We start from the raw sequence: 24,870 nt of genomic DNA on the forward strand, positions 1-24,870 counted from the left end.
CCTGACGGAGAATCTCACCTGGTCCCTCAACACCAGCTCCATAGCAAAGAAAGCCCAGAAGCTTCTCTACTTTCTGCGAAGGCTGACGAAAGTCCATCTCCCACCCCCCATCCTCATCACATTCTACAGGGGTTGTATTGAGAGCATCCTGAGCAGCTGCATCACTGCCTGGTTCAGGAATTGCACCGTCTCGGATCGCAAGACCTTGCAGCGGATAGTGAGGTCAGCTGAGAAGATCATCAGGGTCTCTCTTTCCGCCATCACAGACATTTACACCACACGCTGCATCCACAAAGCAAACAGCATTATGAAGGATCCCGTGCATCCCTCATACAATCTCTTCTCCCTCCTGCCATCTGGCAAAAGGTACCAAAGCATTCAGACTCTCATGACCAGATTGTGCAACAGTTTCTTCCCCCAAGCCATCAGACTCCTCAATACCCAGAGTCTGGACTGACATCTACATCATTATTATATTGTAATTTGTCCTCTACTGTGCCTATTGTCTTGTTGATTAATTATTGTACTGCCCTGCACTGTTTTGTGCAATTTATGTAGTCCTGTGCAGGTCTGTAGTCTAGTGCAGTTTTTATGTTGTTTTACATAGTCTAGTGTAGCCTTGTGCTGTCTCACATAGTCTAATGTAGTTTTGTGTTGTTTCATGTAGCACCAGGGTCCTGGAGGAACGTTGTTTCATTGTTACTGTGTACTGTACCAGCAGTTTATGGTTGAAATGACAATAAAAAGTGACTTGACGACTTGAGCCCCTTCCCTCACCCTCTCCTCTCCCCTTCTTCTCTCAGCCCCTTCCCCTCCTCCCCCTTCCACCACCCCTCTTCACCTCCCCCTCCCTTCCCCCACCCCTCCCTCTCTCCCCTCTTCCCCCCTCTTCTCTCCTTTCCCCTCCCCTTACCCTCTCACTCATACCCTCACCTTACCCCCTCACTCCTACCCTCCCCTTTCCCCACCCTCTTCCCCTTCCCCCTACCTTCTTCCCCTTAACTCCTTCCCCATATCCCTACCCTTATTGAGAAATATACCTGAAACATAACCATTATATATATATCTGAACTATAATCACTATGTATTAGCTATTTGCTATACTATGTAATCACTTATAGGTACCGAATATTAATATGTATTATTTTACTAGACACATTTTGTTATGTGTTGTTCTCACTAGATACTTTGTACTCTCTTAGCTGCATATAATGGCACTTACAGAACACCTGTTTGTTTTGCAACACTATTAGCTGAGATGTATCCCATGTATTACACTCAGCCTTTGTTTAGTAAGAGATAACGGTGGCGGACAGGATGCTGCGAGCATGTGAGGGAGGTTGTCTGAAAAACATAATCTTGGCCACGAATAAGGCCCCAATGCGAACGGGTGAAAAACAATGGTGACGTACCGCGGGCTAGGCAAGAGCGGTTAATTAATTCATATATAGATGATATGCAACTAAAAATCGATTGGGTATGCTAATAAAACCGAAATGTAACTGAGATAAGAAATTACTATAAAGAATGCTGTACACCGGAGCTCGGTGGGCTTTCGGTGACAAGTTCATTAATTGCCTCAGCCTTTGCAAATAAAGATTTAATTTTCTTGAAGAATTGTCTGTGTCTCCTGGTCATTTCAAGTAACCACGACACCCTCTTCCCCCTCCCTTTTCGCCCTTCCCCTTCCATCTTCCCCTACCCCTTCCTTTCCTCTCTCCTTCCCCCCTCCCCTTTCCTCCCTCCTTCCCCCTCCCCTTTCCTCCTTCTCCTTCCCTCTTCCCCATCCGTCCTCACCTTTCCCTCTTCCCCCTTTCCTCTCCCCTCCTCCCCGGCCCCTCTCCCTTCCCCTTCCTCCCCCTCCCCTCTCCCCTCCCCTTCCCCTTCCTCCCCCTCCCCTCTCCCCTCCCCTTCTCCCTCCTCCCCCTCCTCTTCCCCCTCCGTCGCCCCTTTCCCCTCCTCCTCTCCCTCTTCCCCCTCCCCTTCTCCCTCCCCTTCTCCCTCCTCCCTTCTCCCCTCCTTCCCCCTCCCTCATTCCTCTCTCTGTTCCCTCCCACTGCAACTTTCTCGTTGTTAATAAAGCTTCTCGTTGTTCACAATGGCGGCGCCCATCTCCCGTGGCCTCTGGAGGCTCCGGGTCCTGGGCTCCGGGTCTAGTGGGGTGTCTGCGCTCCGGGTCCTGAACTCCCGGTCCGGGATCCAGGTCCTGGGCGGCTCCAGTGGGTCCCCGGGGGAGGAGACGGGGACCGGGGCCGGGGCCTGTGCGTTGGGTCTCGGCTTAGGCTTGGCGGCGGCTGCGGGGTTGCTGTTCTTCCAGGGCCGGGAGCAGGAGAAACTAAATCCGAGGCCAGACCACAGCCGCAGCCTCTCTGCCCTCCTCCTCCCCGCTGTCAATGCCGCCCGGCCCGTCCCTCCTGACAGCCCCCGGTACAGGTTCAACTTCATCGCCGACGTGGTGGAGAAAACGGGTCCGGCGGTGGTTTACATCGAAATCTTGGGGAGGTAAAACATTGTGAGGGGTGACAGGGATCTGACGGATATGGAGAAAAGGAGGGAAGGTGAAGGGAGAAACATGGAAGCGGGATAAGGGGCAAGAGGGAGGGAGAGAGGGGAATTCCCTGGGTTGGGGTCTGTCCGATGACGAAGGGGTTGAGAATGCAATCTGTGGGGTTTGAGTGGGAAGTGATCTCACTGAGTGATTTGACGGGTTAGCTTCTGAGTGGCAGATGCCTTGGTTTGGGGAGCAGTGAAGATGCACAGAAACAGGCTATTCGGCCAACCTTATCAATATCGAGTTGTTCTCCCATCTTCTTAGTGTATCCTTCCTCTCCCAGCAATGAGGTCTTTGGAGCTTCTTTTGTGTTTCTAATGCTCTGGGTTTTTAACGGATTGGAGAAGCTAGCCTCTTGCCCAACTCTTGTCCCTTCACTGCCGTGGCGGAGTACTGTAAACCTATGTACTCTTCTTCATGATGAGCTCTACCAGGTGTAACGAAGGGCCTCAGCCTGAAATATTGCCTGTTCATTTCCCTTATAGATGCTGCCTGACCTGAGTTTTCCAGCTTCTGTAGAATCTCTACCTCACACTGTAGGCATGGGACACAGTCTCGGGACCACAGGGACAGTGCTCAGGGCTGATAGGAAAGGGAGTGGGTTTCTTTACTCCAGGAGTTATGAATCCTTGGGGTGGGGACTATTTACGTTCAGCGTACAGATCTGCACCTCTTGGACGCTGGTTAAAAAGGTTAGGATTTGTTCCCTGAAATTATGCAGGGTAGAGCTAGTGTACATACAAGCAGGGCTTTTCCACTGAGGTTGAGTGAGACTAGCATGAGGTCATAAGAGTGAAAGGTGAGATATTTAAGGGGAACTTCTTCACTCAGAGGGTGGTGAGAGTGTGGAATGAGCTGCTGGTGGAAGTGGGTTTGATTGCAACACTTAGATCATAAGACATAGGATAAGAATCAGCCCACTTGGCCCATCAGATCTGCTCTGCTATTCCATCCTGGCTGCTTTGTTATTCCTCTCAAACCTATTCTTCTGCCTTCTTCCCTGTAACCCGTGACACCCTGAATAATCAACAACCTATCAACCTCCACTTTAAATATTCCCGATAACCTGTCCTCCACAATTGTCCTTGGCATTGAATTTCACAGATTCACCACCCTCTGACTAAAGAAATTCATCCTCATCTCTGTTCTAAATGAACGTCCCTCTATTCTGAGACTGTGCCCTCTGTTCCTAGACTCTCACATTATAGGAAACATCCTCCCCACATACATTCCACCTAGGCCTTCCGATTTTTGACAGGTTTCAATTAGATCCCCCCTCATTCTTCTGAACTCCGGCAAGTACAGGCCCAGAGCCATCAAACACTCCTCATACATTAGCCTTTTCGTTCCAGGATCATTCTCCTAAGAGAAATGTGAATAGGTACATGGGTGGGAGGGGTATGGTCCAGGTTCAAGGTGATGGGAGTAGGCAGAATAACAGTTTAGTAGCTGTTCCTGTGCTGTAGCACTCTGTGACTGTGGTGGGACAGTATCAAGCTGTAAGCGTCCTGTCCCAGAGACCTACCCCCAGTGTCTCCGCTCTGTCTCCAGGCACCCCTTCAGCGGCAGGGAGATGCCAATCTCCAATGGTTCGGGCTTTGCCGTGTCCCAGGACGGTCTGATCGTCACCAACGCCCACGTGGTGGCCAATAAGCGGAGGGTGCGGGTGAAGCTAGCCAACGGAGAGGCGTATGAAGCCACCGTTCATGCTGTGGACCAGCTGGCCGACATTGCTACTATCAAAATCAACCCCCGGGTGGGTGCTGGGCCGGGTGGGGAGGGGCGGGTTGGGTTTCTGCGGGGGTAGTGTGGTGGTTCTTAATGAGTGTGAGTGTTTGAGTGTCTGTGTGTGTGAGAGAGAGAGGAGGTTGCTGCACTGTGTGGGATTGGGGATATGTTCACTCTCTTGTTTTAGGATGTGGGGGGTAATCTTTTGCACTCAACACTTTATAAAGCCCTAGTTAAGCCACATCTGGAGTATTGCATAATGCTCTGGTTGCCCCAGAAGGACGTTGAGGCTTTGGAGAGGGTTCAGAGGAGGTTTACCAGGGTGCTGCCTGTGTTGTAATGAGAGGAGACCAGCTTGGGTTGTTTTCTCTGGAGTGGTGGAGGCCGACGGGAGATCTGATTGAGGTTTATCAAATTATGAGAGGCATAGAGAGAGTAGACAGACAGCATCTTTTCCCCAGGGTTGAAATATCTAATACCAGAGAGCACACAGTTAAGGTGAGAGGGAGTAATTTCAGAGGGGACATGAGAGGCTGGTTTCCTATAGATTGCTGGGCCTCTGGAATGAGCTGCCTAGGGTAGCGATAGAGGCAGGAATGTTAGAGACTTTTAAGAAATACGTACATGGATGTGAGGAAAATGGAAGGAGAGGGACAGTGTGCAGGCAGAAGAGAGTAGTTGGCTATTCGATTATTAATTTAATATCTTCAGCACACATTAATGGCCGAAAGGCCTCTTCCTGAGCTGTACTGTTCTGTGTTCTATATCTTGGGCCATAGAACATGGATGCAAACCCTTCCGCCCAACTAGCCTACACTCACCATGTTTCCTAGCTGAGCTAACCCCATCTGACCACATTTGGCCCATATATCTAACCATTAACCCTTTCCAATCCATGGACTGGCACATTGGCTGTCATATATCAAGGACATGTGTACAGGAGATGGGGGTGTTATGTTGAGGTTGTTTCAGACATTGACAAGGCTAATTTGGAGTATTGTGTGCAATTCTAGTGACCTACCTATAGGAAAGATGTCAATAAGATTGAAAGAGTGCAGGGAAAATTTACAAGGGTGGGGTTTGAGGACCTGAGTTATAGGGAAAGACTGAATAGGATAGGACTTCACCGCCTGGAGCTTAGGTGAATGATGGGAGATATAACAGAGGTGCATTCCTGTACAACAGTCCTAGGCACATATATTTAATGAGGGTGCCTAAAATTTTTGCACAGTACTGCATTTGTCAATGTGGAGCAGAGGGTAAGTTTGTAAATCTGGCAGGAGCAGAGGATGTTGGGAATGGTGAGGGTGGAGCGTCGTGGGAGAAGTGAGGGACAGGTGGCAGAGGAGGAGTGCCAGGGTGGGGTGGCATGCGTGCAGACGCACCCAACCCTGAGACACCAGGCAAGGTCGTTTGATTCCAAACAATTGGTTTATTGATCATTACAGAATGTCTTTCTGGTGCTTCCCACTCCCTCTCCCTCTCCCTTCCCCTTTTCCCAGCCATGACTCCCCTCTCTCTGACCCCTTCCCACTCTCAATAGAGACCCCTATCAGAATCAGGTTTACCATCACTCACGTATGTCAGGAAATTTTTTTTTTTTTGCAGCAGTACAGTGCAATGCGTAAAATTACTACAGAACTGTACAGAAGTCTCAGGCACCTTAGCTTTGTATATGTGCGTAAGACTTTTGCACAGAACTTTATACAAAATTGAGGGATATAGACAGGGTAAATGCAAGCAGGCTTTTTCCACTGAAATTGGGTGGAACTCCAACTGGAGGTCATAGGTTAAGGGTGAGAGGTGAAATAATTACGAGGAACCTGAGGGGGAATTTCGTCACTCAGAGGGTGGTGTGAGTGTGGAGCAAGCTGCCAGTGGAAGTGGTGAATGTAGGTTTGATTTAAGAGAAATTTGGGAAAGTACATGTAATGGGAGAGGTTTGGATGGCCATGGCCCAGCTGCAGGTTGCCAGGGCGAGGCAGGCTAGGCTGGCGTGCAGTCGGTGTGCTGAGGGCCTGTTTCTGTGCTGTAATGCTCTATGACTCGATGACTATGTACATGTCCAATTTTTTTTTAAATTTTGCTATTATACCAGCCAAACCATTTCCTTTGGCAGCTTGTTCCATAAATCCTCCACCCTCTGTATGAAGAACCTGCTTCACATTCTCCTTTACATCTTTCCCCTCTCTCCTTACACCTATGTTCTCTCGTTTTAGACTCCCCTTCCCTCAGAAAAAATCTTTGCATACTCAGCTTGTATGTGCCCCTGATGATTATGTCTGTGTGTCACAGCAGCGAAGTGGTTAGAGTGACGTTGTACTGCTCGGTCATTTCAGAATTCAATTGCACTGCTGTCTGTAAGGAGTCTGTATGTCCCATGAGTGGGGTTTCCTCCGGGTGCTGTCTTCACCCACATTCCTAACACCTACCGGTTAGTAGATTGGTCATTGTCAATGTCCTGTGATTGGTCTCGGGTTAAACCCGCAGGTTGTGGGTGTTGCTGCTCGTTGGACCAGAGGGGACTGTCCCGCACCATACCCCTAAAAAATATGTAAATCATTAACCCTTTATCAGCCAGCCTCCTTTGCTCCAGGATAACAGACCCCGCCTGTCCAGTCTCTCCTTATAACTCAAACCCTCTAGTCCTGTAAAATCTTCGTGAATTTACTCTGCCCCCTCCTTCCTATAGCAGAAAGACCAGAAATACACACAGTGCTCCAATGTCTTGTACATAATGGCCCAATTCCTGTAGTCAGTGCCCATCTGATGAAAGGCAGATGCCAAACACCTCTTCACCACTTTCAAAAGGCTGTGTACCAGAACCCCTAGGTCTCTGTGTTCTATGACACTCTCCAGAGACCTGTCTATCACTCTGTAAGCCCCGTCCCTGCTCTTCTCCCTCATCTCCATTCAGAGACTCTAACACTCCTAGATGAAGCAACATTTTACTTGCGATTCTGGCAGGGTCATTAACTATCAGGTGTTCCCGACCTTGCCTCCTCCACATCGGTGAGACCTGACGTATATTGGAGAACCGATTTGTCGAGCAGCTTCACTCCATCTTACGCAAAAGGCAGGACGACCCAGCAGCCACCCATTTCGATGCAACTTTCCATCACCATTCTCACCTGTCGGTCCCTGGCCTCCTCGACTGCCACAATGAGGCCATTCTTCAGAAGCCTCCAACCTGATGATATGGACATTAATTTCTCTAACTTGCAGTCATTTCTCCCCCCCTTCTCTCTTTTAATATTCCTCATTCTGTCTCCCCCCCTTCTCTTCACCTACCCTTCACCTCCTTCCCTTTCACACATGGTCCACTCTCTTCTCCTATCAGATTCCTTCTTTTCCAGTCCTTACCTTTTCCACCTATCACCTCTCAGCTTCTCACTTCACTCCTCCCACCCCCCTACCAACCCATCTTCACCCTCACCTAACACCTCTCACTTCCCACTCCAAAACATCAAAACCTCCTCCTTCAAAGAACAGGGTTTCTCCTCCTCCACCATCGATGCATCTCCTCCATTTCTTGTATATCCACACTCACCCCATCTTCCCACCACCTTAACTGTGACAGAGTTCCTCTTGTTCTTCCTACCACTGCATGAGCCTCCGTATCCAACACGTTAACCTATGCAACCTCCGCCATCACCAAAGGGATCCTACTACTAAACATACCTTTACCTATCTCCCCCCCCTCCACTTTCACAGGGGTTGCTCCCACCGCGAATCTCTTGTCCGTTCATCACTCCTCACTAACCTCCTTCTTGGCACTTATCCCTGCAAGTGCCCCAAGGGCTACTCATACCTACTCACCTCTTCCCTTACCTCACTGAGGGCCCCAACAGTCCTTCCAGGTGAGGCAACACTTCACCTGTGAATCTGCTGGGGTCATCTATTGCTTCCGGTGCTGCCGATGCTCCCGATGGGACACTGGTGAGTCCCATCATAAATTGGTGGACTGCTTTGGGGAGTATCTCTGCCCCACCCATCAAAAGTGGAACTTCCTAGTGGCCAAATGTTTTAATTTCCATTCGCATTCCGTCATGTCGGTCCATACTTGTGCAAGGATGAGGCTACCCTCAGGGTGGAGAACAACACCTTATATTTCGTCTGGGTAGCCTCCAACCTGATGGCATCAATATTGATTTCTCCTTCTGGTAAAAAGAAATCTTTCCTCCTCAATTCCCCAGGTGTCCCTTTCTCCTATGGTCCACTCTCCTGTCCTGTCAGATTCCTTCTTCTCAAGCCACTTTATCTATCACCTTTTAGCAATCCTCCTTCCCCTTCCCCCACTCTTTTATTCTGGTGTTTTCTCCCTTCCTTTCTGATCGTGAAGCAGGGTCTTGGCCCAAAACATTGACTGTTTATTTATTTCCATATACTGCCTGCCCCGCTGCTGAGTTCCTCCAGCATTTTGTGTGTGTTGCTCCAGATTTCCAGCATGTACACAATCTCTTCCATTTCAGTGTCTGTGAATTAAACTCCATTTCACTTGTACATGTTTTATTCTGGGGTGGGTTGGTGTTCACGTATTAGGCAGGTGTGTGTGGATTTCTGGCTGCCACGTGACCCTCGGGCATACCCTCTTCATCAGGAGCCACTGCCCACGCTGGCACTGGGAACGTCCTCGGAGATCCGACACGGAGAGTTCGTGGTTGCCATGGGCAGTCCCTTTGCCCTGCAGAACACCATCACCTCTGGAATCGTCAGCTCTGTACAAAGGGGGAGCCGGGAGCTGGGAATGGGACACTCGGACATGGAATATATCCAGACGGATGCCTCCATTGACGTGAGTACGGAATTGGAATTGGAATTGGTTTATACTGTTCATAAAGATCAGATAATTCCACAGTGCGTCGAGGTAGAACAATCACAGAATGCAGAGTAAGATTCAAGGTTGTTTCATTTCCAGTATAAAAGTGTAAAGGAGAATGAGATTGTTACTCCAGAGCACCAAACAACACAATAAATATAAATACGTAAGGTAGCTTACGTACATAGATTGATTGTTTGTTCAGAAAGTGATGCTAGGCACAGGAGTGTCTTTCGGGAAATGATAAAGTAACTTAGTGGTGGTTGGGGTGGGTTAGTGGGTGGAGGTGTTGATCAGCCTCAGTGCTTGGGGGGAAGTAACTGTTTTAGAGAGTGGTGGCCCTGGTGTGGATGCTATGTAGCCTCCTCCCTGATGGGAGTGGGAGCAACAGTCCATGAGCAGGGTGGGTGGGATCCTTCATGATGTTCCTGGCACCTTTCTATATATATATATATATGTGTGTGTGTGTGTGCTTGATGGTGGGTAGGCTGGTGCCAGTGATGTGTTGGGCAGTTTTGGCTGCCCGTTGTAGAGTGTAGCAGTTACAGAGGAAGTGCAGTGCAGGAGGACAATAAGGTACAAGATCAAAACTCCCACCGCTGTCTGAAAGGAGTTTGTACATTTTTCCTGTCACCACATGGGCTTCCTCTGGGCATCCCGGTTTCCTCCCGCAGTCAAAGACGTACTGGTTGTTAGGTTAATTGTCACCGCGTGGGTTTCCTCTGGGCATCCCGGTTTCCTCCTGCAGTCAAAGACGTACTGGTTGTTAGGTTAATTGGTTATTGTAAATTAGGCCAGAGTTGCTAGGTGTTGCTAGGCAGTGTGGCTCAAAGGGCCATAAGGGCCTTTTCTGCTCTGTACCTCAGTGAATAAATACTTAGATAAATAAAGTGCATGTGAGGCCAAGAAACCATTTCACATTTGGATTTATTCCGATCATTTATCACGTGTACATTGAAGCATGCGGTGAAATGTGTTTGCTTTAAACCAGCAAAACTAAGGAAGTGCTAGGCGTAGCCTACTCATTCCCATGGCGACACAGCATACCCACAATGCTTGGCAGAGCATCACAGAACAAAACAACAACAGCATAACAACCCCTTCCCCACCTATGCACATACTAACACACAGGCGGGCCTCCACCCTCAGGACAGGCCACCTCCAGTGCCCTGGACTTGAAGACATCAAGTCTCCAACCTCCAGTCCCCAACCTGGATGCTGTGTCCTCAGGTCTTAGACTCCCCACTATAGGAACTATCCTCCCCGTTTCTGTCCAGGCCTCTCGATAGGTTTCAATGAGATCCTCCCCTCATTCTTCTAAACTCCAATGAGTACAAATCCAGAGCCATTAAATTCTCCTCATGTGCTAACTGATTCAGTCCCTGAATCGTTCTCATGAACCTCCTCTGGACCATCTCCAGTGGCAGCACATCCTTTAGATCAGGGGCCCAGAACTCCGTGCAGTTTGGCTTGTGCCTTATAAAGTCTCAGCATTACATCCTTGCTTTTATATTCTAATTCTCCTGAGATGAATACCGACATTGCATTTGCCTTCCTCACCACCGACTCAACCGGCAAGTTAACCTTTAGGGAATCCTGCACGAGGACTCCCAAGTCCCTTTGCACCTCTGATTTTTAAAAATTTTCTCCCTGTTTACAAAATAGTCTGTGCCTTTATCCCTTCTACCAAAATGCATGTCCCGACACTATGTTCTACCTGCCACGTCTTCGCCCATTCTTGCAATACATTTAAGTCCTTCTGCAGACTCCCTACTTCCTCAACACTACCTGCCCCTCCACCAAACTTTGTAATGTTCGCAAACTTGGCCACAAAACCATCAATTCCGTCATCCAAATCAATGACATAGTACGTGAAAAGATGTGGTCCCACACCAACCCCTGCAAATCAAAACTAGTCATTGACAGCCAAGCAGGAAAGGCTCTCTTTATTCACACTCTGCTTCCTGACAGCCAGTCAAACTGCTATCCATACTAGTATCTTTCCTGTAATACCATGGGAACTTATCCTGTTTCTGTGAAAGTGAGTATTGTGAGCAGTTTTGGGCGCATTTAGCAAAAGATGGGCAGGCATTGGAGAGGGTCAGGAGGTTCATGAAAATGATTCTGGGAATAAAAGGGTTAATGTGGCTCTGGGTCTATACTTACTGTAGTTGAGAAAGGTGAGGGGGGAATCTCACTGAAACCTATTGAATATTGAAAGGCCTAGATAGAGTGGATGTGGAGTGGATGGTTGCTATATTGGGAGAGTCCAGGACCGGAGGGCACAGCCTCAGAATAGAAACACGTCCATTTAGAACAGAGTTGAGGAGGAATTTTTTAAGCCAGAGGGTGGTGTACCTGTGCAATTCCTTGCCACAGAAGGCTGTGGAGGCCAAATTATTGGGTATATTTAAGGCAGAATTTGATAGGTTCTTGATTAGTCAGGGCATCAAAGGTTATGGGCAGAAGGTAGGAGGATGGGGTTGAAAGGGATAATAAACCCACCTTGATGGGCCAAATGGCCTAATTCTGCCTATGCCTTATGGTTATATGATCTCACCCTGTTTTCTCTCTCTCTTCCTCCCTTGGCAGTTCGGAAACTCTGGCGGACCGCTGGTTAACTTGGTAAGCCGCGTTTACCCGTCTGATTTTGCCCCTTTCTGTACCCCTGGGAGGAGCCAGTAGGGGTCGAGGTACCTGGTGGTGTCTCCTGGTTCAGTGTCCTGCGTCCTAACGGTGGGGAGACCTTTGCTGAGGTCTTCGGCAGTGCTGCAGTTCTGAGAGTGGCTAGGGGCTGTCTCTGTGCAGCCTGGGCACTATCTCTGTCACCGCTGTGGTCAGTGGGAGCCACGTGTCCTTCCTGGAACAGGGCCATGTCCCTCTTCGGCAGTGCTGCAGTTCTGAGAGTGGCTAGGGGCTGTCTCTGTGCAGCCTGGGCACCATCTCTGTCACCACTGTGGTCAGTGGGAGTCACGTGTCCTTCCTGGAACAGGGCCGTGACCCTCACGGCCCCCACTGTTTCCTTCCTACCCCCTCCCTCAACCCCCTCACTCCTACTCCTTCTCCCTCCCCTACATCCTCTCCCCTCCTCTGGCTTCCTTCCTTCACCCTTTCCTCTCCCGTACTCCCTGTCACGCTCTCTCCCTTTCCCCTCCCTCCCCCACCATTTCCTTCCTCCCAAACCCCTTTCTTCCCGTCACTCCCACACCCTTCCCTCTCCGCTGCCTCTCTGTCCCCCCCTCATTTCTCCTCTCTCAACAGGACGGGGAAGTGATCGGAATCAACACCATGAAGGTGACGTCAGGAATCTCGTTCGCTATTCCTTCAGATCGTGTCCGACAGTTCCTAGTGGAGACGCAGCAGAAGAAAAGTGAGTCCTCGCAGCCAACCCCTCCGCCCCTGGATCCGGTGTCAGCACTTCCTCCCACTGGAGTCTGGATCCAGTGCCCCACAACCTGCTGGTCCCTCCACCCACGGGGCTCTCGATCCTGGCCCAGCCCACCGGGTGGATACCGTCCACCCCTACATCATTAGGGATGCAGAATCAGAAGGGACAGCAAATACGATACTCAAGGTGTTGTATCTCAATGCACAGAGTATAAGAAATAAGGTGGATGATCTTGTTGCAGTATTACAGATTGCTAGGTATGATGTTGTGGCCATCACTGAATCGTGGCTGAAGGATGGTTGTAGTGAGTGCAGTTACTATTACAAGGGAGAAGGTGCTCAAAAAGCTGAAAGACCTAAAGGTACATAAGTCACCCAGATCAGAAGAACTGCACCCTAGGGTTCTGAAAGAGGTTGCGTTAGAGATTGTAGTGGCATTAGAAATGATCTTTCAAAAATCATTGGACTCTGGCATGGTGCCAGAGGACTGGAAAATTGCAAATGTCACTCCACTCTTTATGAAAAGAGGGAGACAGCAGAAAGGAAATTATAGACCAGTTAGCCTGACCTCAGTGGTTGGGAAGATGTTGGAGTCAGTTGTTAAACATGAGGTTATGGAGTATCTGGTGACACAGGACAAGATAGGACAAAGATTCCTTGAGATTACAAGTAGGATAGATAAAGATAAAGGGGATGCGGTGGATGTTGTATATTTGGACTTTCAAAAGGCCTTTGACAAGTTGCCACACAGGCTGCTTATCAAGTTAAGATCCCATAGTATTACAGGAAAGTTACTAGCATGGTTAGAACATTCGCTGATTGGTAGAAGGCAGTGAGTGGGAATAAAAGGATCCTTTTCTGTTTGGCTGCCAGTGACTAGTGGTGTTCTGCAGGGGTCAATGTTGTAACCACTTCTTTTTATGCTGTGTATCAATGATTTAGATGATGGAATAGATGGCTTTGTTGCTAAGTTTGCAGATGATATGAAGATTGGTGGAGGGACAGGTACTGTTGAGGAAACAGGTTGCCTGCAGAAGGACTTAGACAGAATAGGAGAATGGGTAAGAAAGTGACAAATGAAATACAATGTTGGAAAATGCATGATCATGCACTTTGGTAGTAGAAATAAATGTGGGGACTGTTTTCTAAATGGGGAGAAAATCCAGGAATCTGAAGTGCAGAGGGACTTGGGAGTCCTCGTGCAGAACACCCTGAAGGTTAACTTGCAGGTTGAGTTGGTGGTGAGGAAGGCAAATGCCACGTTAGCAGAATTCATTTCAAGCGATCTAGAATACAAGACCAAGGATGTGATGCTGAAGCTTTATAAGGCACTGGTGAGGCCTCGCCTTGAGTATTGTGTACAATTTTAGGCTCCTCATCTTAGAAAAGATGTGCTGGCATTGGAGAGGGTCCAGAGGAGGTTCACAAGGATGATTCCAGGAATGAAAGGGTTATCATACGAAGAATGTTTGATGGCTCTGGGTCTGTACTCACTGGAATTCAGAAGGATGAGGGGGGATCTCATTGAAACCTTTTGAATGTTGAAAGGCCTAGATACAGTAGATGTGGAAAGGATGTTTCCTATGGAGGGAGAGTCTAGGACGGGAGGGCACAGCCTCAGGATAGAGGGGCACATTTTCAAAACAGACGTGGAGAAATTTCGTTAACCAAAAGTTGGTGAATCTGTGGAATTTGTTGCCACATGCAGCTGTGGAGGCCAGGTCGTTGGGTGTATTTAAGACAGATATGACATCAAATGTTACGGGGAGAAGGCTGGGAACTGTGGTTGAGGGGAAGATAGAAAAAAAGGATCAGCCATGATTGAATGGCTGAGCAGACTTGATGGGCCAGATGTCTTATGGTCTTATAGATCCAGTGTCCTTCCTCAGATTCACAGCCCTCCCCTCCCAGTGAAGTGCAGTTACTGTACAAAAGGGTTGAGCTGTGCACATCAGGATCCCAAAACCAGCCAGCCCAGCTGCCGGTGGACTGAGTTATAGTTGCTGGCTAAGGCCACTGGCGAGACCCCCGACTGCGTCTGTCCTGGGGACCGGTTCTCTGCCCTCTCCAGCCCCACTGTGCAGGAACAGGCCATTCAGCCCTGTATGTCCCTGCCAGCAAGTTGCTCATTCACACTACCCCCATCTTGCTTGTATGGGGTCTGTATTTCTCATTCAAGTGCCTCTTGAACACCACTATCATTCCGGCCTCTTGGCAGCTCATTCCAGGCACCCAGCACTCCGGGAGGGAAAAACACACAATTTCTCTCACATCTCATAGAACAGACAGTACAGACCCTTCGGCCCACAATGTTGTGTCGACCTTTTAATCTACTCCAAGATCAATCTAACCCTTCCCTTCTGCATAACCCTCTATTTTTCTATCTCTGTGCTTTTTAAGAGTCTCTTAAATGTCCCTAACGTATCTGTCTCTACCAGCACAGCACCCCTGACAGCGAGTTCCACACACCCACCGCTCTCTGTGTTTAAAAAACCACATGCGTCTGACATCCCCCCATATGTTAAAATTATACTCCCTTGTAATAGCCATTTCACCCTGGAAAATGTCTCTGGCTGCCCACTCAGTCTTTGCTTCTTATCATCTTGTTGCCTCTCATCCTCCTTCACTCCAGAGAGAAAAGCCCCAGCTCTCTCTACCTGCCCCATTAAGACGCTCTCTAAACCAGGCAGCTTCCGGGTAAATCTCCTCTGCACGTTTTGTTCAGCCTGTCTCTGTGAAGGGTAATGCCTTCGTTTTCTCTCCGTCGCTCCCTTGGGCTGTTTGTCCACCAAGGGGAGGGGGTGGGGGTTGGTGTGGAACTGGGAGTGACACTGATCCAGTCTGTATGTGGGGGATGTTCCAGGCGGGCATTTGGTGAACTCTGCCGCAGACTCCAGCTTCTAAGTCCGTGTTTCTGTGTTTTTCAGGGTCGTGGTTCCAGTCAGACACGAAGCGCCGTTATATCGGGGTCATGATGCTGACCCTCACCCCCCAGTGAGTGTGGTGGGGGGGAGGTAGGGTGTGGGGAGTAGGGTAGCACCCAGTGCTGCACCACCTTATTTGCCCCACACCCCCTCCCTCTCGGACCATAAGATACAGGAGCAGAAGTAGGCCATTTGGCCCATCAAGTCTGCTCTGCCATTCAATCATCCAGTCATCCCCACTCCCGTGCCTTCACCCCATAACTTTTGATGCCCTGGCTAATCAAGAACCAATCTATCTCTGCTTTAAATACACCCAGTGACTTGGCCTTCACACAGATGGCCAAGTGTGGCAACAAATTCCACAGATTTACCACCCTCTGACTAAAATAATTTCTACGCATCTCAGTTCTAAGTGGACATCCTGAAGTCATACCCTCTTGTCCTAGAATCTCCTACCATGGGAAATAAGTTTACCATATCTAATCTGTTCAGGTCTTTTAACATTCAGAATGTTTCCATGAGATCCCCCCTCATTCTCCTGAACTCCAGGGAATACAGCCCAAGAGCTGCCAGACGTTCCTCACACGGTAACCCTTTCATTCCTGGAATTATTCTTGTGAATCATTTCTGAACCCTCTCCAATGTCAGTATATCCTTTCTAAAATAAGGAAGCCAAAACTGGACACAATACTCCAAGTGTGGTCTCACGAGTGCCTTATAGAGCCTCAACATCCCTGCTTTTATATTTTATACATCTAGAAATGAATGTCAACATTGCATTTGCCTTCTTAACAACCAACTCAATCTGAAGGTTAACCTTTAGGACATCCTGCACAAGAACTCCCAAGTCCCTTTGCATCACTGCATTTTGAATTCTCTCTCCATCTAAATAATTGTCTGCCTGTTTTTCTTCCATCAAAGTGCATGACCATACACTTTCCAACAGGGTCTTTCATTTGCCACTTCTTTCCCATTCCCCTAAACTATCTAAGTCTGTCTGCAGGCTCTCTGTTTCCTCAACACTACCCGCTCCTCTGTCTATTTTTATATCATCGGCAGATTTATCCACAAATCCATTAATCCCATAGTCCAAATCATTGACATACATCGTAAAAAGCAGTGGTCCCAACACCGACCCCTGTGGAACTCCACTGGTAACCGGCAGCCAGTCAGAATAGGATCCCTTTATTCCCTCTCTCTGTTTTCTGCCGACCAGCCAATGCTCCACTCATGCTAGTAACTACCCTGTAATTCCATGGGCTCTTATCTTGCTAAGCAGCCTCATGTGTGGCACCTTGTCAAAGACCTTCTGAAAATCCATGTCCACCACGTCTACTACATCTCCTTTGTCTACCCTGCTTGTAATTTCTTCAAAGAATTGCAGTAGGTTTGTCAGGCAGGATTCTCCTTTCAGGAAACCATGCTGGCTTTGGCCTATCTTGTCATGTGCCTTCCAGGTATTCCGTAATCTCATCCCTAACAATCGATTCCAACAACTTCCCAACCACTGATGTCAGGCTAACAGGTCTATAGTTTCCTTTCTGCTGTCTCCCACCCTTCTTAAATAGCAGAGTAACATTTGCAATTTTCCAGTCATCCAGTACAATGCCAGAATCTATCGATTCTTGAAAGATCATCGTTAATGCCTCCACAATCTCTCCAGCTACTTCCTTCAGAACCCAAGGGGGCGTTCCATCAGGTCCAGGAGATTTATCCACCCTCAGACCATTAAGCTTCCTGAGCACCTTCTCAGTCGTAATTTTCACTGCACAACCTTCACTTCCCTGACACTCTGGAATGTCCGGTATACTGCAGACATCTTCCACTGTGAAGACTGATGCAAAATACACATTCAGTTCCTCTGCCATCTCTGCGTCTTTCATTACAATATCTCCAGTGTCATTTTGTATTGGTGCTATATCTACCTTTGACTATCTTTTACCCTTTATATACTTAAATAACTTGTATCTTCTTTGATATTAGTTGCCAACTTCCTTTCATAATTCATCTTTTCCTTCCTGATGAACTTCTTAATTTCCTTCTGCAAGTTTTTAAAAGCTTCCCAATCCTCTATCTTCCCACTAGGTTTGGCTTCATTGTATGCCCTCTCATTTGCTTTTACTGTGGCTCTGACTTCACTTGTCAGCCATGGTAGTGTCCTTCCATTCGAAAATTTCTTCTTATTTGGAATATTTCTGTCTTGCACTTCCCTCATTTTCACAGAAACTCCAGCCATTGCTGCTCTGCTGTCCTTCCTGCAAATGTCCCTTTCCTGTCAACTTCCTTCTCTCTTCCCCCTGCCTCCCCTTCCCTCCTCTCCTTGGCCCACCTCCTCCCTCTCTGACCTTCAATCACCCTTTCCTCTCCTCCCCCTCTAAAAACCACACCAAACTTCCACCCTCCATCCGTAATCCCCCTCCTACCTCACAGCCCCCATTTCCCTCGGCCTCACTCTCTAACTCTCTGTTCCCAGGATCCTCGGTGAGTTGAAGCAGCGGGATCCCCGATTCCCGAACATTTCCTATGGTGTCCTGATCCACAAGGTCATCATCGGCTCTCCGGCCAACCTGTGAGTGGGGGCAAGAATGGGCAGGGAGCAGAATGGTGGGTGGGTGTGGGGTTGCAACATCCAATCATCTTCCCCTCCCCTTCCCCTTTTCCTCCTTTTGCCCTCTCCCCACATCACTCTGTCCGTGTGGGTCTGAGGGGGGAATTGGGGATGAGGGCGTATATTTTCCAAAGACCTTTGAGGGGATTCCACGGAAGAGCTGCCAGGCACGACTCAAGGTAGTTGTGAATGGGATGGTGCACGGGGTTGGATCGAAACTGCAGGGCAGAGGCTGAGGGAAAAAATAAAGACATGGGGGCAGAATCAGGCCATTCGTCCCATCAAGTCAGTTCCATCATCCCATCGTAGCTGGCTTACCATTCCTTTCAACCCCATTCTCCTGCCTTCTCCCTGTAACCTCCAATGCCCTGACTAACCAAGTGAAAGGATAAAATGTTTTGTCCTCAGGATGACATGGTGGGGATCAATATTGGGTCCCCGACATACACAGGGCACATCAGGGGCAGGGTTCATGACAGACAACTGGGTGTGATTGGGAAGTGGTTTCTGCCTACTCATGTACCAGGGCACCAGACATCAGGAAAATCATTCCATTGAGGTAGTAAAAATGAAAGCAGAGTGCAGAATGAAGTGTTACAGAGAGAGTGCAGCACAGGAGACATGACAAGGCAGACTCTGAGATCAAGGCTCCATCCTTCAGTGTGTGTGGGGAGGAAGCAGAGAGGCCTCCGGGCAGATTTCACAGGCTGAGTAAGAGCCAGCCTGCCTCTGGAACACACCTTTCGGTCCACAAAGTTATGGGAAGTTAATGAAACAAGTAATTAAATGTCCAAGTAAACTAATCTACACGATGTCCACATCTATCCATTCTCTGCACATTCAGGTTTGTCTATCACGTGTGCATCAAAACAGTGGAATGCGTCATTTGCATTAACACCAACACACCTGAGGATCTGCTGCGTACAGGCCGCAAGGGTCACCACTCATCCTGGCGCCAATATAGTGTACCCATAATGCTCGGGAGAACCACACAGAACACAAGTCCCGTTCCTCATTTCCTGGGCCGGTATCTAAGTGCCTCTTAAACATCTCTATTGTATTTGCCTCCACCACTAGTACTTTCCAGGCACCCACTAAAAAAAACTTGCCCCTCACATCTCCGTCGAAATTGCCCCCTCACATCTTCACTTCTTGCCCTCTGGTATTAGATGTTTCAACCCTGTCTGCCTACTCTATCTGTGTCTCTCATAATCTTACAAACCTTTATAAGATCTCCCCTCAGCCTCCACCGTTCTGGAGAAAGCAACTCAAGTTTGTCCAGCCTCTTGTTACAACACGTGCCCTCTAACCCAGCAGTTGGGGTCCCTGCATGATGTCCAGCTCCTCCGCGTCTGCTTCTCACATTCGCCCTCTCTCTCCACCCTTTGCTGATGGCCCCTGAGCTCCACCTCCCCTCCCTCTTCCTCTCCGCCTCCCCTCCCTCTTCCTCTCCCCCTCCCCTCCCTCTTCCTCTCCCCCTCCCCTCCCTCTTCCTCCCCGCCTCCCCTCCCTCTTCCTCTCCCCCTCCCCTCCCTCTTCCTCCCCGCCTCTCCGCCTCCCCTCCCTCTTCCTCTCCCCCTCCCCTCCCTCTTCCTCCCCGCCTCTCCGCCTCCCCTCCCTCTTCCTCCTCGCCTCTCCGCCTCCCCTCCCTCTTCCTCCCCCTCCCCTCCCTCTTCCTCCCCGCCTCCCCTCCCTCTTCCTCTCCCCCTCCCCCTCCCTCTTCCTCCCCGCCTCTCCCCCTCCCCTCCCTCTCCACCTTGCCCCCATTGCTGACCTGTTTCCTGTCTGGGTGCAGAGCGGGAATGAGGCCGGGCGACATCATCCTGGAGATTAACGGGCAGCAGGTGAAGTCGTCAGAGGACGTGTACCGGGCCGTTCACCGGGAAAGCTCCCTCACCGTGGTGGTCCGCAGGGGCTCGGAGGAGCTCATGATCAACATTGTACCCGAGACCACCGAGTGAGGGTCCCACTCCGCACCCTCCCAGCCCGCCTGGGAACACCAGACACTGGGGAGGGAGGTGCTCAGTGTCAACAGCCTGACCCAGAGCAAGGTCGCAATTCGGGGCAAGTGGGAGATCAGGGCCCAGGCAGAGGGGTCAGGGGTAGGGTTGTAGGTCAGACAGGGGTCAAGGGGAAGGTTGTAGTTCAGACAGGGGTCAAGGGGAAGGTTGTAGGTCAGACAGGTCAAGGAAAGGCTTGGTCAGACGGGTTGGGAAGCAGGGTTGTGTGTCAGACCAAGGGGGGCAGGTCAGCGTCAGATAGAGAGATCACAGAAGGGGTTAGGAAAAGTTGAGGAAGGGGCAAGTGGGGGGGGGGTCTGCAGCCCAAAGTCTATGGGGGAGGGTGGGGTTGACAGTGTGTTGGGTTGGGACTGAGCAGAGTGTGAAGTTGGGCTGGAGGGAGTGAGAGGGGTCTTTGTACAGTCAGTGACTGGTGTGGGTCAGTGTAGGGATCAGGGTGGTGATCACCATGGGGGGGGGTGAGATGAGGCAGGGGCCAGGTTGGGGGTTCTGGGAATACATGGAAGGAGGGTGTCAGTGTTTGTCAGAGAGGGTGGGTGTGGCTGCAGAATCATGCTTGGCGAGGGGAGGGGAGGGGATATGGCCCACTGGTGGGGCCAGAGCCTGTGTGACTTTGTATCATGTTTACTGATGGCAGAAATAAAGAGCAGCACTGTAACCTGTGTGTTCAAAGTGAATTTATGATCATGTTACCACGCACAACCCTGGGGTTCGTTTCCTTGTGGGCATACACAAGAAACTCAACAGAATCAATGAAAGACCATTTCCAACAGGACAGACAAACCACCAGTGTGCAAAAGACAACAAACTGTGGAAATACAAAAAGGAAAAAGGCAAACAAAATAATAACAAGTAAATAATCAACAAATATTGAGAACATGAGATGAAGAGTCCTTGAAAGTGAGTCTGTAGGTTGTTCAGTGAAGGGAGCGAGTGAAGCTATCCCCTCTGGTTCAAGAGCCTGATAATAACTGTTCCTGAACGTGGTGGTGAGAGTCCTGAGGCTCCTGCATCTGCTTCCTGATGGCAGCAGCGAGACGAGAGCATGTCCTGGATGCGGTGGTGTGTGTGAGTGGTTGGGGTGTCCTTGGAGCCACTGGGGGAAGATGGGGGTGGGGGCAATCTGGTGGCAAGGTGAATGCAAAAAGCTGGGTCTGTACTGAGCTTGGATAATGGAGACAGGAGGAAGGGGGGATAGGGGAGACAGGAGGCAAATGGAGGATGGGAGAGAAAAGGTATGTGTGGCTCCTTGCAGGGCCTCACATGCCAGATGAAATGCAGTAGATTCCGCATAGGTTCGGGAACGGGTAAATGAAGTTATCCCCTTTCGTTCAAGAACCTGATGGCAGCAGTGAGAAGAGGGTATGATCTGTATGGTGGGTGTCCTTGATGGTGGACAATACTTTCCTGCACCTACTCTCGGTGTAGATGTGCTGAATGGTGAGGCGGGATTTACCCATGACAGACTGGGCCATATCCACTCATTTTTGTAGTATTTCCCATCTAATTGGGCCGGAAGAGAATGTTACCATGCTCTATTTCTAAACTACACAAAAATGTTGGACAGCACCTAATGAAATGGATAAACAGTCGAAGTTTAGGGCTCGAAACATCAACTGTTTATTCCCCTCCGGTAGATGCTGCCGACCTGCTGCGTTCCTCCAGCATTTTGTATGTGTTACCCTGGGTGAAATAACCTAATATCGGCTCCCCACTCAGGACTGCTGGGGCAAGCGTGAGTCCACCCCTGGATTCGAAGCAGGGAGTGGGGTAGCTCCGGGAGCGGGGGAACAGCACCGCTCTGCGGGCTGATTGGCCGCAGGCTCCTTGTGTGCAGTTCGGCACGAAGGCCGGCAGGTGGCGCAGCGGACGTGTGCGCAGGCACATTCACACGGTCGCATTCCTGCGCGCTGACACGCGTGCACGCGTACACATTGCTCGCACACGGACAGGACCGCGCCTGAAGTGAGCGCGCGGCTCGGGTCCCTTGGATCCAATGGCTCCTAAGTCGGTAGGAGTTGTTGCAGCGAACCAGCAGGGAGCCAGCACAGAAGCGAGAGGCCGAACAGCCGCCAGCGGATTCCCTCCGATTGACTGAGGACTCTTGGCAGGATCAGACGGGTGTCACCCCCTTGCACACAACGGGCCGAATGGACGTTGCAGACAGGAACAGGCCCTTCGGCCCACTGTGTCTCTGATACCCCTTTCTGCCTGTACACGCTTTCTATCTCTCCAGGCTCAGGTCTAACAGCCTCTTAAGCGTATGTACATTCCGGATACCCACCACTCTGTGTCGAAAACCTGGTCAAGTCAAGTCAAGTCACTTTTTATTGTCATTTTGACTATAACTGCTGGTACAGTGCACAGTAGAAACGAGACTACGTTTTTCAGGATCATGATGCTACATGAAACGATACAAAAGCTACACTGAACTACGTAAAACAACACAGAAAAAACTACACTAGTCTACAGACTGCATAAAGTGCACAAAACAGTGCAGGAATTACAATAAATAATAAACAACACAATAGGCACAGTAGAGGGCAGTAAGCTGGTGTCAGTCCAGACTCTGGATACTGAGGATTCTGATGGCTTGGGGCAAGAAACTGTTACATAGTCTGGTTGCACCTTTGAAATTACCCTCTCTCATTTAAAATATTAGACATTTCAACCCTGGAGAAAAGATACTGTCTGTCACTCTATCTGTACCTCCCACAATCTTATAAACCCAATCTTATAAACCTTTATCAGATCTCACCTCAGCCGCCATCACTCCAATGAAAACAACCATATTTGTCCAAACTCTCATTATAACACACAACCCCTTATCCTGGTGAACCTCCTGAAATCCTCCGTGTAATGGGGCTACCAGAACGGCACACAGTACTCCAGATCTGCCCTAACTAATATCCCATACAACAGCAACATGACTTCCTGCCTCCTATACTCAGTGACCGGACAGATAAAGGCAAGCACGCCGTACGCCTGCCTTCTTTAGCAGCCAATTCACTTTCAGGGGTATGGATACACCTGGACCAGAAGATTATCAACACCGTTAGGGGTCCTGCTATTAACTGTGTGCATTTGAACCTTGTGTTAGATTTCCCAAAGTGCCATGCCTCATACTTTCCCAGTTTAAAATCAATCTGCCAACTCGCCGCCTTTATCTGTAACTATCTACACTTAGTGGTCACAGCTGCTCGCCAATGCAAATATCTAATCAGCCAATCGTGTGGCAGTAACTCAGCACGTAAAAAGATGCAGATGTGGTCAAGAGGTTCCAAACATCAGAATGGGGAAGAAATGTGATCTAGGAGACTTTGACCGTGGAATGGGGTGGTTTGAGTATCTCAGAAACAGCTGATCTCTTGGAATTTTCATGCACACAGAAAACAGAGACTTGGGAGTTCTTGTGCAGGATTTCCTAAATGTTAATGTGCAGGATGAGTAGGTGGTGAGGAAGGCAAAAGCAATGTTAGCATTAGATTCCAAAAGCAGGGGTGTAACGCTGAGGCTTTATCCAACACTGGTCAGAGCACATTTGAGTGTTGTGAGCAGTTTGGGGAGAAGGCCAGACAAGGGGTTGAGCAACAGCCATGATCCATTGGTTGAATGGCCTAATTCTGCTCCCAGGTCTATAAACAGTCTCTAGAATTTAAAGTTCAAAGTAAAGTTAATACTGTAGTACAATATGTCACCATCTACAACCCTGAGATACGTTTTCTTCCAGGCATATTCAATAAATCCATAATAGAATAATAACCAAATCAGAATCAATGAGAGACCGCCTTGGGTGTTCAATCAGCGTGCAAAAGACAACAAACTGGGTAAGTACAAAAATAAATAATAATAAATCAACAATAAATAACCGTGAGATGAGGAGTCCTTGAAAGTGACCTCATAGGTTGCAGGAACATTACAAGAGTGGTGTGCAGAAGAGCATCTCTGAACGCTCAACACGTTGAACCTTGAAGTGGATGGGCTACAGAGCAGAAGACACACACATACACTTAGTGTCATTTGACGACCTTCGTCACCATTGGCAACTCCACCAATCCTTGTGTGGTCTGTAAGTAAGGATAGACAAACCTGCCTGTCCAGGTAGACCCATTGTTGCAGCTTGTTCCTGCCCCACTGAACTTATATCTGCATACCTCGACTCAGTTTTATCCCCCCCCACCCCACCCCCCAGTTTAGCTCCTTCCTGCCTACATTTGTGACACTTTACATGCTCTTGATCTTTTCAATGATTTCAAGTTCCCTGGCCCCCATCATCTTGTCTTCACTGTGGATATCCAGTCCCTCTACACCTCCATCCCCCACCAGCAGGGCCTCAAAGCTCTCCATCTCTTTCCGGACACCAGACCCAACCAGTTCCTCTCCACCACACCTCCTCCGCTTTGCAGAACTTGTCCTGGCTCTCAATAATTTCTCCTTTGGCTCCTCCCATTTTGTTCAAACAAAAAGTGTAGCCATGGGCACTTGCATGCGTCCCAGCTATGCCAGTCTGTTTGTCGGCTACATGGAGCAGTCTATGTTTTAAGCCTACACTGGTGACCGTCCTGCACGGATGATTGCATTGGGGCTGCTTCCTGCCCCCGTGCAGAGCTCGTCCACTTCATCCACTTTGCCTCCGACTTCCACCCGTCCCTCAAGTTCACCTGCTCCATTTCTGAAACCTCTCTCCCCTTTCTTAATCTCTCTGTCTCTATCTCTGGAGACAGCTTATCTACTGATGTCTATTATAAACCCACTGACTCTCACAGCTGCAAATACGAGGGAAATCTGCAGATGCTGGAAATTCAAGCAACAGACACAAAATGCTGGTGGAA

The 24,870-nt window shown here is 49.2% G+C and overlaps 1 protein-coding gene across 2 annotated transcripts; it reads left to right on the top strand.

Annotated features, from left to right (window-relative positions):
- The first annotated feature begins 2,010 nt into the window (after positions 1-2,010).
- Positions 2,011-20,696, top strand: LOC132391996 (serine protease HTRA2, mitochondrial-like). Of its 2 annotated transcripts, XM_059965870.1 has the most exons (8): positions 2,011-2,502; positions 4,103-4,307; positions 8,880-9,074; positions 11,691-11,723; positions 12,360-12,468; positions 15,413-15,479; positions 17,883-17,978; positions 19,813-20,696. In XM_059965870.1, the coding sequence occupies exons 1-8, from the start codon at positions 2,099-2,101 to the stop codon at positions 19,976-19,978; spliced, it is 1,275 nt and encodes a 424-aa protein (XP_059821853.1). In that variant the 5' UTR covers positions 2,011-2,098; the 3' UTR covers positions 19,979-20,696. The 2 variants fall into 2 exon arrangements, with proteins under 2 accessions (XP_059821853.1, XP_059821854.1); XM_059965871.1 differs by lacking the exon at positions 2,011-2,502 and having other exon boundaries at positions 4,109-4,307; positions 8,822-9,074.
- Positions 20,697-24,870: the final 4,174 nt, after the last annotated feature.

Source organism: Hypanus sabinus, chromosome 3, assembly GCF_030144855.1.
Source record: "Hypanus sabinus isolate sHypSab1 chromosome 3, sHypSab1.hap1, whole genome shotgun sequence".
In the NCBI taxonomy this organism is placed as follows: domain Eukaryota; kingdom Metazoa; phylum Chordata; class Chondrichthyes; order Myliobatiformes; family Dasyatidae; genus Hypanus; species Hypanus sabinus.

Excerpts from the sequence above, each read along its gene's own strand:
- LOC132391996 (XM_059965870.1), top strand. The coding sequence starts at position 2,099 with ATGGCGGCGCCCATCTCCCGTGGCCTCTGGAGGCTCCGGGTCCTGGGC. Across the intron at positions 12,469-15,412 it reads GGAGACGCAGCAGAAGAAAA|GGTCGTGGTTCCAGTCAGAC; the intron begins GTGAGTCCTCGC and ends TGTGTTTTTCAG. Across the intron at positions 17,979-19,812 it reads ATCGGCTCTCCGGCCAACCT|AGCGGGAATGAGGCCGGGCG; the intron begins GTGAGTGGGGGC and ends GTCTGGGTGCAG.